This window comes from Hemiscyllium ocellatum, chromosome 24 (genome assembly GCF_020745735.1).
Source record: "Hemiscyllium ocellatum isolate sHemOce1 chromosome 24, sHemOce1.pat.X.cur, whole genome shotgun sequence".
NCBI lineage: Eukaryota > Metazoa > Chordata > Chondrichthyes > Orectolobiformes > Hemiscylliidae > Hemiscyllium > Hemiscyllium ocellatum.
Window position 1 is genome coordinate 1778892 of NC_083424.1, and position 13121 is coordinate 1792012.

The 13121-nt window shown below is 40.1% G+C and overlaps 1 protein-coding gene across 12 annotated transcripts in view; it reads left to right on the top strand.

The window, feature by feature from the left end:
• The window catches only part of LOC132827004 (M-phase phosphoprotein 9), a 107959-nt gene that overhangs the window by 21449 nt on the left and 73389 nt on the right, over window positions 1-13121 (top strand). For all 12 annotated transcript variants that reach the window (XM_060843334.1, XM_060843335.1, XM_060843333.1 and 9 more), the window contains 3 exons: window positions 925-1057; window positions 4535-4624; window positions 9779-10368. In XM_060843334.1, coding sequence (XP_060699317.1) covers window positions 925-1057; window positions 4535-4624; window positions 9779-10368 — 813 coding nt within the window. The remainder of the gene's footprint in view (window positions 1-924; window positions 1058-4534; window positions 4625-9778; window positions 10369-13121) is intronic.

The following is a 13121-nucleotide window of genomic DNA, read 5'->3' on the forward strand; positions in this document are numbered from 1 at the left end:
TGAGGGCAAGTTGGTGAAGGTAGATTGTGGAAACTAAACTTAATAGTATCGTGCTAAATAAACAATGGGAACAAACATTTGAAGAATTAATTCAAAATCTGCTGCGAATTATATTCCCTTAAGGGATTTAAAATTCTGCAGGAAAGGTTGCGAACTTTGCTTAATGAGATGATAGGCATAGTATTAGGTTAAAAGAAAACCTTGGTGTTGCTAAATAGACTAATGTCAGAGAATTGAAAGGATTTTAAAATTCAGCCAATGATGACCAGTAAATTGACAAGTAAAGAGAAAATCAGTCAGGTGACTATTGAGCTAGAGTAAAAATTGCAAAAACATTTATAAGCTATGTATCTGCATGTTCTATTCTCTGCCACTAGATGTTGCAAGTTCACTGAGAAAGGGAAACAGTAAAAGTAATTTGTTTAGTTATTCATGGTGGAGTAATTAAAAATCTTGCATTGTATTTCACACGTTCAATCACGTAGCCATTAGTGAATACATCTTCTAAATCCACGAGTAAGGGTACTGAATAATTAATGTTGTATGAAAATAATATAATTTGCTACGAGTGTTAAACATTTGTACTTTAAAGTGCTGACGAGTTTTCTGCCCCAAGACTACCCAATTGAACTAACTACTGTAGTTAGATTTTAAAATGATTATCAAATTAAACCACAGAACAAATAATTAAATCATTATGAAAGCAACAATGAAAGCAAGTATTTGTGGATGTTGGGTGTTGAAAGAAGGGTCTACTTTACTGTTGTAGAATTGCTGCACTACACTCTGGGAATATTATAGATATTTCCAATTCATTTACAATGTCAGAATCACTATATGGTGAGAAGTTTTCATTGTTTTCTTACATCTAATGTTTATAAGTTAACACTCCCTCTCCCCATATCTTTCTCACTGTCCAATTAGATATCCATTTCATGAAAATTTGAGCAAAAACTTGCCATTGATTAATCCAAGCGCACTTGAAACCTTGGGGACTTTAATGCAAGAGATTCAAAATACCAGTGGGACAGATCCTGAGATTCTGAAGAACTGTGAGGTTAGTTGATGAGTTCCCTTTGAAAATAAAGGTAATATTTTTATTGTGCTATGTTCATATTAACATATATATTCTTATGTATGTGAGTGTGCTAAACTGTCAGGTTGCTGCTTGCTTCTTGGTCTGCATTGAATTAGCTGATCTTAGCAGTAACCTCAACCACTCATGTTTCTCAACATTTGGCATCACTTTCACATTCTTCTGCTGACTTTCCTAGTTTGGCTTTTTATTTCTGAAATGCTATTTCATTTAAACATTAAGCAACTTGATTAATATTTTCTTTGTTCTAAAACATCTTTGCTTTCCTTCCACATTCTTAAGAAAAGAAATGAGCCAAAAATGTTTGAAATTTTAAAAAAAACAATTTTTTTTGTCTGCCCTCCTGAAAGAACTTACCTTTAAGATTTAGATTAGATTCCCTACAGTGTGGAAATAGGCCCTTCGATCCAACAAGTCCACACCGACCCTCTGAAGAGTAACCTACCCAGACCCATTTCCCTCTGACTAATGCGCCTAACCCTATCAGCAGTTTACCATGGCCACCTCACCTCACCTGCACATCTTTTGGTCTGTGGGAGGAAACCGACGTGCCTGGAGGAAACCCACGCAAACTCCACACAGACAGTTGCCTGAGGCTGGAATTGGATCTGGGTCCCTGGCACTGTGAGGCAGCAGTGCTTACCAATGCGCCAGTGTGCCGCACTTTGCGTGGTTATGGTTAGAAAGAAATAACTTTGACTTCTGTCACCTTTACTCTTGAGGCAGTCATACATAAAATCCGACAAATAAATTCCTCACCCGTGTAGAATAAGAGAATGATCAGAGAGAGGGTAAGACCGATCAGGGATAGTGGAGGGAACTTCAGCCTGGAGTCTGAAGTGGTAGGGAGGCCCTAAATTAGTTTTTTGTTTCAGTAAGCACTAGAGAGAGGGACCGTGTTGATTGTGAGAACACAGTGGACAAGGTTAATAGGCTTGAACAGATTGATATTAAGAAAGTAGATGTGCTGGAAAATTTGGGAAGCATCAAGATAGATAAGTCCCCAGGGTTGGACCAGATATATCCATGATTACTACGGGAAGCGAGGAATGAGATTGCTGTACCTCTAGTGATGATCTTTGTATCCCCGCTCTCTATGTGATAGTACTGGATGATTGGAGGGAGGCAAATGTTGTTACTCTATTCAAGAAAGGGAATAGGGAAATCCCTGGGAATTACAGACCAGTCAGTCTTACATCTATGGTAAGCAAGGTACTGGAAAGGATTCTGAGAGATAGGATTTATGATAGTTTGGAAAAACATTGTTTGATTAAAGATAGTCAGCATGGCTTTGTGAGGGGCAGATTGTGCCTCTCGAGCCTTATTAAGTTCTTTGAGGATGACAAGACAAGTTGATGAAGCTCGAGTAGTGGATGTGGTGTATATGGATTTTACAAAGGCATTTGATAAGGTTCCCCATGGTAGGCTCATTGTCAGAAATTTTGGAGGTATGGGGTACAGGGAAATTTGGCTGCCTGGATACAGAATTGACTGGCCAAAAGAAGACAGCAAGTGGTAGTGGATGGAACGTATTCCGCCTGGAGGTTGGTGACCAGTGGTGTCCCACAGGGATTTGTTCTTGGGCCTCTGCTCTTTTTGTAGTTTTTATAAATGACTTGGATGAAGAAGTGGAAGGGTAGGTTCGTAAGTCTCGAGGGCTGTTGCAGACTACAACAAGACATTGTCAGGATGCAGAGCTGGGCTGAGAAGTCGCAGATGGAGTTCAACCTGGATAAATATGAAGTGATTCATTTTGGAAGGTCGAATTTGAATGCTGAATACAGGGTAAAAGACAGGATTCTTGGCAGTGTGGAGGTACAGCGGGATCTTGGGGTCCATGTACATAGATCCCTCAAAATTGCTACCCAAGTTGATAGGGTTGTTAAGAAAGTGTCTGGTGTTTTGGTTTTCATTAACAGGGAGATTGATTTTAAGAGCCATGAGATGTTGCTGCAGCTCTATAAAACCCTGGTTAGACCACACTTGGAATATTGTGTCCAGTTCTGGTCACCTCAGTATAGGAAAGTTGTAGCTGCTTTAGAGACGGTGCAAAGGAGATTTACCCAGATGCTACCCGGATTGGAGGGCATGTCTTATGAAGAGAGGTTGAGTGAGCTAGGGCTTTTCACACTGGAGAGAAGGAAGAGAGGTGACTTCATAGAGGGGTACAAGGTAATGAGAGGCATACATAGAGTAGATAGCCAGAGATTTTTCCCCAGCAGAAATGGCCGTCAGAGGAGTCATAATCTTAAGATGATTGGAGGAAGATATAGGGGAGATGTCAGAGGTAGGTTCTTTACACTGAGAGTGGTGAGTGTGTAGAATGCACTGCCAGCGGTAGTAGGAGAGTCAGAGACATTAGGGAAATTTAAGCGACTGCTGGAGAAGCATGTAGACGGCAGTAAGTTGAGGGGTGTGTAGGTGAGAAAGTGTATAAGGTATGAGCAGGTAGGGAAAGATTAAAGTTTTAGGTTGTATGAGACAAAGGCTCAGCTAGCATGACTTTGACCAGATAAGAACTTGTAGTAAACAGTGAGGTGCTGGAAACAAGGGTAGTAGGTTAATGAGGTGAAAAGCATTCATTATGTAATGCCAGCTAACAAGGTGAAAAGCATCCATTATGTAATGCCAGCTAACAAGGTTAAGAACATCCATTGAATAATGCCAGATGGCATAATCTTTACTGTTGATGCTCTCTGATTGTAGCGGTCACCCAATCAATTTAGATGTTGCCTAATTTGGATGCTGCTCCCTGTAAGTGACTATATAATTCCTTAACAATCTGCTGTTTGAGAGAAGACTGAAAACTCGTGACCCTGTCCATATGTGTGATCGTTCCCTCTCCCTCTAGGGCCTGGAATAAGGACAAAGGACATACTGTGTCTCTGAGTGTTTGCTTCAACTGATAAGTGGATTGGGAAACAGGATGACATAGGTTAGGTTGATTTTGGATTAAGGTAAATGCTTGGCTCAACATCGTGGGTTGAAGGGCCTGTACTGTACTGTGTTCTAAATATCAACTGATGAAGGATCAATTGATGAATTTTTGTGATGTTGGTTGAAGAATTAATGTTGAATTGAGATAGTGAACATTCTTTGAACATGTGCCTTGTAGTGTTTTTATGCTCATCTGAACTAGAAGTTAGGGAGTTTGGTGTTCCGTTCAAAAGTCAGTACCTCTAACAATGCAACCATCTTGCATTGCACTGAATTTACTATCTGCATAATGTACCAAAATCCTCGAGTGAGATAATCGTGTTACTCATGACGTGAGAGTGCTCCCGATTCATCAAGTGGACATGAGCAATATTAACCGTCATGTTCATATCCAACTGAATATCGATTATAGAATCGTGAGTTATAAATATGAGAGAAATTTATTAGTGAGTGAAATTTGATAGATAATATATTGTGTATTTCTTCCTGTGGGTTATTTAGGCAAGGTGGTTGCAGCTCTTTAAACTCGTGGAAAAACAATACCAGGATCAGATTTTGTCTCAACAGGACCAATACCAATGTCAGATCCAAGTGAGTAAAGGATACCAATTTTTATTGTTACTTTTCATAGAAATGTTTTAAAATTGTATTTTTGATGAATAAATTGAGCCCAGTAAAGGGAGGAATATCATTTGTCAGTAGTTATGACTTTTCCTCATTGGACACCCATTGTTTACACCAAGTACTCTCAGGTCTCTGATTACAAAGGTGAATGTAGAGAAAATCTTTTGCTGTTTCTTAGAGTCATAGAGACATACAGCACGTAAACAGACCCCTTCGGTCCAACTCGTCCATGCCGACCAAATAAACCAACCCAATCTAGTACCATCCGCCAGCACCCGGCCCATATCCCTTCAAACTCTTCCTATTCATATACCCATCCAGATGCCTTTTAAATTTTGCAATTGTACTAGTCTCCACCATTTCCTTTGGTAGCTCATTCCGTACATGTACCATGCTCCGCGTAGAAATGTTGCCCCTCAGGTCTCTTTTATATATTTCCCCACTCACCCTAAACCTATGCCCTTTAGTTCTGAACTCCCCCACCCCAGGAAAAAGACTTTGTTTATTTATCCTATCCATGCCCCTCATGATTTTATAAACCTCTCTAAGGTCATCCCTCAGCCTCCGATGCTGAAGGGAAAACAGCCCTAGCCAATTCAACCTCTCTCTATAGCTCAAATCCTGCAACCCTGGCAACATCCTTGTAAATCTTTTCTGAACCCTTTCAAGTTTCACAACATTCTTCCGATAGGAAGGAGACCAGAATTGTACGCAATATTCCAACAGTCGCCTAACCAATGTCCTGTACAGCCGCAGCATGACTTCCCAACTCCTGTACTCAATACTCTGACCAATAAAGGAAAGCATATCAAACACCTTCACTATCCTATCTACCTGCGACTCTTCTTAATCTGAACACTTTCATTTGCACCAGTTACACTTGTTACTTCTCTTTCTTCCCATGCCTTGTGTTTTTCTGATTTGATTAATAATTTGATGAAAATTTTGTGTAGTGTTGTGGTCTAGTTAGTGCTGTCTCAAAAGCATTTTAAGACTGTAAAAGGCATTGTTAAAATTCAATAGTTGATTCGATGGGATGTAACAAAAACTCAAAAGTGTCAAGTGATCCAAGTTAACAGATTTATTAGCCATTATATCAGTGATAACTATATTAAGCAGTAAATTTATATATTAAGTGCTAAATACATGTATGTTAAGCAGTAAATGTACAGATGAAGCATTAAATATATATGCAAAAGTGGTCATCTTCCAGGATTGTATTGACTCTGGTACAGCCCCTGCAGATTGGAGGGTAGCTAAATTCATGAAGGCAGGTAGATAGAAACCAGGGAAGTATTTACCCATAAGCCTAACATCAATAGTGGGAAAAATTCTCAAATCCATTATGAAAGACTTTATAACAGTGGAGCATTTAGAAAGCAGTGGCAGGAGCAGACAGAGTCAGCATGAATTTATAAAGGGGAAATCATGGTTGACAAATCTGTTGGAATTCTATGAAGATGTAACTAGTTGAGTTGACAAAGGGGAGCCAATTGATGTGGTATATTTGGACTTTCAGTAAGCATTTGACAGAGTCAAAGAGATTATTGTGCATGATTAAAGTCCATTGGGTTGGAGGGAGTGTATTGAGATGGATTAAAAACTGGTTGGCAGAGAGGAAACAAAGGGTAGGAATTAATGGGTCCTTTTCAAATTGGCAGGTCGTAACTAGAGTGCCACAGGGATCGGTGCTGAGACCCCAGCTATTCACAATATATATTACTGATTTGGATGAGGAAACAAACGTAACATCTCAAAGTTTGCAAATGATACCAAGTTGGGTGAGAGGGTGAACTGTGACGAGGATGCACCGATTCCTCAGCATGATCTGGACAAGTTGGGTTAGTGGGCAAATCAATGACAGATGCAGTATAATTTGAATCAATGTGAGGTTATTCACTCTGGAAGCAAAAACAGAAGGCAGATTATGATCTGAATGGGTATAAATTGGGAGACTGGAGTATGCGGTGGGACCTGGGTGTCCTTGTGCACCAGTCACTGAAGGTAAGCATGCAGGTGCAGCAGGCGGTGAAGAAGGCAAATGGTATGTTGGCCTTCATTGCGAGAGGTTTCAAGTATAGGAGCAGGGATGTGTTTTTGCAGTTATAGAAGACCTTGGTGAGGCCACACATAGAATATTGTGTGCAATTTTGATTTCCTTTTCTGAGGAAGGGTGCTCTTGCTCTTGTGAGAGTGGAGCGAAGGTTTCCCAGGCAGATTCTAGGGATGGCGGGACTGACATATGAGGAGAGATTGACTGACTAGGTTAGGATTATTTTTGCTGGAATTCAGATGAATTGGGGAGGATCTTATGGAGACTTAGAACATTCTAACAGAACTAGGTGCAGGGAGGATGTTCCTGATGGCGAGTGTATCCAGAACCAGGGGTCACAGTCTGACGATTTGGGTACACCATTTAGGATGAAAATGAGGAGACATTTCTTCATCCAAAGAGTGGTGAGCCTTTGGAATTCATCACCACAGGAAGTCATTGATGCCAAAACACCAAATGTATTCAAGAGGTGGCTAGGTATAGCACTTGGGGCAAATGGGATCAAAGGTTATAGGGAGAAAACAGGATTTGGCTGTTGAGTTGGACAATCAGCCATGATCGTAGTAAATAGCGGAGCAGGCTCGAAAGGCCGAATGGCTTCCTCCTGCTCCTATCTTCTGTGTTTCTATGTTTCTATATCAAGTGATAGATATATATATAAAGTGGTAAATATATGTTAAGCAGTGTATGCATATAAATTTATATTTTTGTGTGTGTGTACATGTATGTCTGTGCACATACATGTATACACAGACACATTGTATAACGATAAATATATAAAGCAATAAATGTATATTAAAATGAGTGTCCTTCCCTTCTGCCTGTTGGGGACCTTGCTTTATGACAACCAGTCAAGAGAAATCAGGGTTCCTGGTACCATTTGCCATCCTGGTCCAAGATGAAGTCTGATAGCAAGTAACACATGCGTTAAGTTGGCATCAAGTTTCATGCCGTCTTACAGGTGAAGTCTAATGAATGGGGCAAAGTCCCTGATATTAGTACCAGTCTGAATCTAAGATTATGTGCTGTATTACCATTTGTGGTTTCAGTACTTTCCAGACATTCTATTATACAGAAAAAGTCTCCAAGTGGGTCCATGTGATGGCCCAACAGGATAGACCTCACAGTCAGTTTATTGTCACATAGTCACCTCTCAGTCAAAACAGGTTCAATTTTGCATTAGGCCTGTTTTTCACATACTTTTCCACTTTATTTCAATTGCTCATCATCATGTCCAATTAAACCTTAACGATTTTCCATGCTGTATGAATCTGTAATAACCCTTAATGATCTGGTTTGAAGGTATCATTTTTAATCCTCCCATTACAGTCATTTTACATTTCACAAAACAATTGTGGTACTAACTGCTTAGGTCTCAGTTTTAGTGTGGTGTAGCGAGGCAGGATATTCATGACAACACTTTCTGTGTTTGCCAATTGTAATGCAGTTTTACCAGAATTCTGTATTGAATAATCCAGAGATGGTGATGATGTCAGTATCTGAGTGAGAATGAATGGTCTCATCAGAATAGATTGTTTTTGTCTCTCTCACATTGCCCTAGTGCATTAATATTCTGTGCTGAGGTAGAAGTACAGATGTCTTGAAGTAGATTAGGGAGGGAGGGACATGGAACATGCAAAATTGTTGCAATGGTTTAACTTGATAAAGACAAATGCAATTTTAATATTCTGTGTTCCCACATGATTACAACCAGTTCAAATTTTTATTGAGAGCCCCGTCCCTCCATTATTGTGGTGAAGTAATAGTAATGTTTGTTTCACTCATATTACATGCTGGAAATATAATTGAGTATTTTTTTAAGTGTTTTGTATAACTTACACACTTCTTAATACTGCTGTTGCAACCCATTCACCCACTGTAATTTGGGACATTATTAGAAACTGTATGTAGTTTGAAAGTGGGATTGTAAGTATGTAGTAAAGTTTATAAAGAGAGGTAACATCCTTTAGGTTTAAACTTAAAAACATTGTGCACTGATCCAGTCATTGCCAGTTGAAACATTTAACTGCTGGGTTCTGTATTCAATATAGCCATTCTGATTGACATTTCCTATCAGGGGTGAAGGATAGTCATGTTTCCTTTGCATACCTATAAATTAAAAATTTATGGAGTGATTTAGAAAGTATTGAAATTGTGTCGATACATGCAGTTAAATAAAGTGGTATTGTAACATACTATTTGCAACATTCAGTTTTCTCCAATCCTCTATGGTAAAAACAATGACTGCAGATGCTGGAAACCAGAGTCTAGATTAGAGTGGTGCTGGAAAAGCACAGCAGATCAGGCAGCATCCGAGGAGCAGCAAAATTGACGTTTCGAGCAAAAGCCCTTCATCAGGAATACAGGCAGAGAGCCTGAAGGGTGGAGAGATAAGTGAGAGGAGGGTGGGGGTGGGGAGAAAGTAGCATAGAGTACAATAGGTGAGTGGGGGAGGGGATGAAGGTGATAGGTCGGGGTGGTGGTGGTTGGGGGAGCGACTGCTAATGAGTACTCTGTCACAAGCAATTCAAGACCTGAGGACTAACCTAGAAGAGAGGAGCAATAAATCCAGTTTGGAAATGACAGTTGCGCCTGAGAGTCTGCCGGGGAAGCAGAATAAGGCTAATAGGTATGTATTGAAGGTTTGGATTTTTTAAAAAAAGGGAAGCATGATAAATAGAAACAGGCTATCCACTTGCCCCTCCCCCCCCCGACCTATCACCTTCATCCCCTCCCCCATTCATCTATTGTACTCTATGCTACTTTCTCCCCACCCCCAACCTCCTCTCACTTATCTCTCCACCCTTCAGGCTCTCTGCCTGTATTCCTGATGAAGGGCTTTTGCCCGAATCGTCGATTTTACTGCTCCTCGAATGCTGCCTGAACTGCTGTGCTTTTCCAGCACCACCTCAATCCTCTATGACAAGTCTCAATTATAAATTATGCAACTGCAATCAAAAAACTTGGTTTAATGGACAAGTGGAAGTTGAATTCTGCAACTACTGTGACTTATTGTATTCTCAATGTAGCAGCTACCTCTTGCTGTATTTTTCTTCTGTTATTTCCAGCTTATTCAAGATGAAATCAAAGCGCTAATTCAATTGCAAAATGACATTGGCCTCCGACACTCTACAGCCAGGTTACCATCCTTTTCAAAACTTGTAACTGATACAACTGCATCCACTTTTCTTAATGGCGATGGCTTTGAGGAACTGGAATGTAAAATAAAATCATTTGATGTACAATCTGACTGCAGTGAAACAGAAGAACAGGTAATGGCTAGCAATGAATGTAATCATGAATGGAAAGAACTTCAGGACAATATGCCACTGACCAGTGAATATGGAAAATTTTCAGCATCCATGCAATCTGATTTTCATGGTATTGGTACAGTGCATAATTCCAAATTGAATACTGCAAACAGTAAACAGAATATGAAGGAAAATGATCCAGTTCGGCTGCATTATCTATCCCGTTTTCCTCAGCTGAAAGAAAGTGGACAGTCGTCAGTGACTTTTGCTACTGCTAATGAGTACTCTGTCACAAGCAAATCAATTCAAGACCTGAGGACTAACCTGGAAGAGAGTAGCAATAAATCCAATTTGGAAGTGACAGTTGCGCCTGAGAGTCTGCCGGGAAAGCAGAATAAGGCTAATGGGTATGTATCAAAGGTTTGGATTTTTTAAAAAAAGGGAAGTATGGTAAATAGAAACAGGCTCTTTGGTCCTTGAGCCTGCTCTGCCATTCAATAACGTCACAGCCAACTCAGTACCCTGTTCCTGCTTTCTGTCCATATCGTTTAATCCCTTTAGCCCCAAAAACTATATCTAACTCGGCCTTGAAAGCATTCAATGTTTTGACCTTAAACGCTTTTGGTAGCAGGGTTCCCCACAGGCTCGTAACTGACTGGGTGAAGACATTTCTGCTTGTTTCATTCCTAAATAGCCTACCTGTATCCTTGGGTTATGACCCTGCTTCTGGACTCCCCAGTCATTGGAAGCATCCTTCCTGTTTTTACTCTGTCTACTCATGTTAAAATTTTACAAGTTTCTTTGAAGTTCCCACCTCATTCTTCTAAATTCCAGTCAAAAAAATGCTCTCACTGAACTAATTTCTCTTCATACTTCAGTCCTGCCATCCCAGGAATCCGTCTGATAAATTTTCGCTGCATCCCTTTTATAGCCAGAACATCCTTAGAAAAGGACACCACAACTAGACATTATACTCCAGGTGCAGTTTCACTAACGTCCTCTATAATTGCATCAATGCATCCCTACTCCATATTTAATTCCTCTCACTCTGAAGGCCAACATACCTTTTGCCTTCTTCACCAACTGCTGGACTTGCAAACTTACTTTCAGCATCTGGTGAACAGAGGAGTTTATAGGACATGGCTAACTGTACAGAACACGAACAGGCCCTTCGACCCACGATTTTGTGCCGAACATGACACCAAATTAAACTAATCCCTTGTGCCTGTCTTTGGTTCATATCCCTCCCTTGTGTATTCATGTGTTTATCTAAAAGTCCCTTAAACTCCACTATCATATCTGTCACCATCACCACCACTGGCAGCACCTTCCAGACTCCTGCACTCTCTCTGTTTTTAAAAAAAACTTGCCCCTCACATCTTCTTTGAACTTTCCAACTCTTATCTTAATTGCATGCCCCCTAAAATTAGATATTTCAATTCTGGAAAAAAGATTCTGACCGTCAACCCTATCTATGCATCTCATAATTTTATAGACTTCTATTAAGTCTCCCCTTGGTCTCTGCCGCTCCAGAGAAAGCAACCTGACTTTTCCTAGCCTCTCATTATAGCTAATACTCTCAAATCTAGGCAGTATCTTGGCAAACCTCTTCTACATCCTCTCCACATCCTTCCTGTAACATAGTGACCAGAATTGAACACAGTACTCTAAAGCTGCAACATTGAATCCTGGCTTTCATACTCAATCCCCGATCAATGAAGGCAAGCATGCCACGTCCCTCTTTACCACTCTATCTACTTGTGTGGCCACTTTTAGGGAGCTGTTGACTTGAACCCTAAGATCTCTCTGTATATCAATGCTATTCAGAGTCCTGCCATTAACTGTATACTTTTCCTGACCACTTGACGTCACAAATTTCAGCACCACACACTTATCCAGATTAAACTTTATCTGCCATTTCTCCACTAGTATCAGCAACTGATCTATACCCGGCTGTATCCTTTGACAACCTTATACACTATCCACAACTCCACTGGTCTTTGTATTATCTGCAAACTTATTCACCGACCCACATAAAGTTTCATCCAAGTTATTTATATATATCACAAACAATAGATATCCCAGTACAGACCTCACTAGTCATGGACCTTCAGCCTGAAAAACACCTTTCTACCACTACCCTTTGTTTTCTATGGGCAAGTCAATTCTGAATCCACACACCAATTCACCATGGTTCCTATGCATTTTTTAAATTCATTCATTCATAGGTTGATGGCATCACTGGCTCGGCCAGCATTTATTGCCCATACCGAATTGCCAAGAAGGAAATTACAGCTTAATTTTCTGGAAGAGCCTACCATGAGGGATCTTGTTGAAAGCCGTTCTAAAATCCATATAAACAACATCCACTAGTCTACCTGGTTCAATCACCTTCGTCGCTTTCTTGAAAAATTCAATCAAGTTAGTAAGACGACGGGTCAGCAGGTCTTGTTGCATCTTTTACCCCCTCCTTGCCCTTTTCCAATCGATTGCCATTCAGATAATAATCTGAAAGCTTTATGTTGTCTGCTAACTTGGAGATATTACATTTAGTTCCCTATCTAAATCATTAACATAAATTATGAGCAACTGAGGTCCAAGTACTGCCAAGAAGAACTAATACTTTAAATTAACTTCCTCTCCAATAAATTTCACTTTGTACAGTTAAACACTGATGATGATAAATCTTTTAGAAGACAGCATATAATGTGTTATTTTTAACAGGGTACAATGACTTTTAATAAGCAGGTCTATTAATTAGCTTTTTAGGGCTTTATACGCACTTGTCAAAAAGTGTGGTGTTGGAAAAGCACAGCAGCTCAAGCTGCATCCAAGGAGCAGGCGAGTCGATGTTTCGGACATAAGCCTGACATTCCTGATGAAGGGTTTAAAGGTTCAAATGACTCTTACAATTTATTTATTTGTGGGCTGTGGGCATGCATTTATTGCCCTTTCTAATTGCCCACGAAGGTGATGATGAGCTACCTTCTTGAACTGCTGCAGTCTTTGGTGCTTCGGTATACCCACAGTGCTGTTAAGTAGGGAACCTGCACTCTTAATTGAAGACCCTCATCCCTGCAACAATTTTCATAATTTCTTGCCCATCCTTCCAATGTATGGTACTCAGAATTGACATGGTACCCCAGTTGAGGTGATAGCA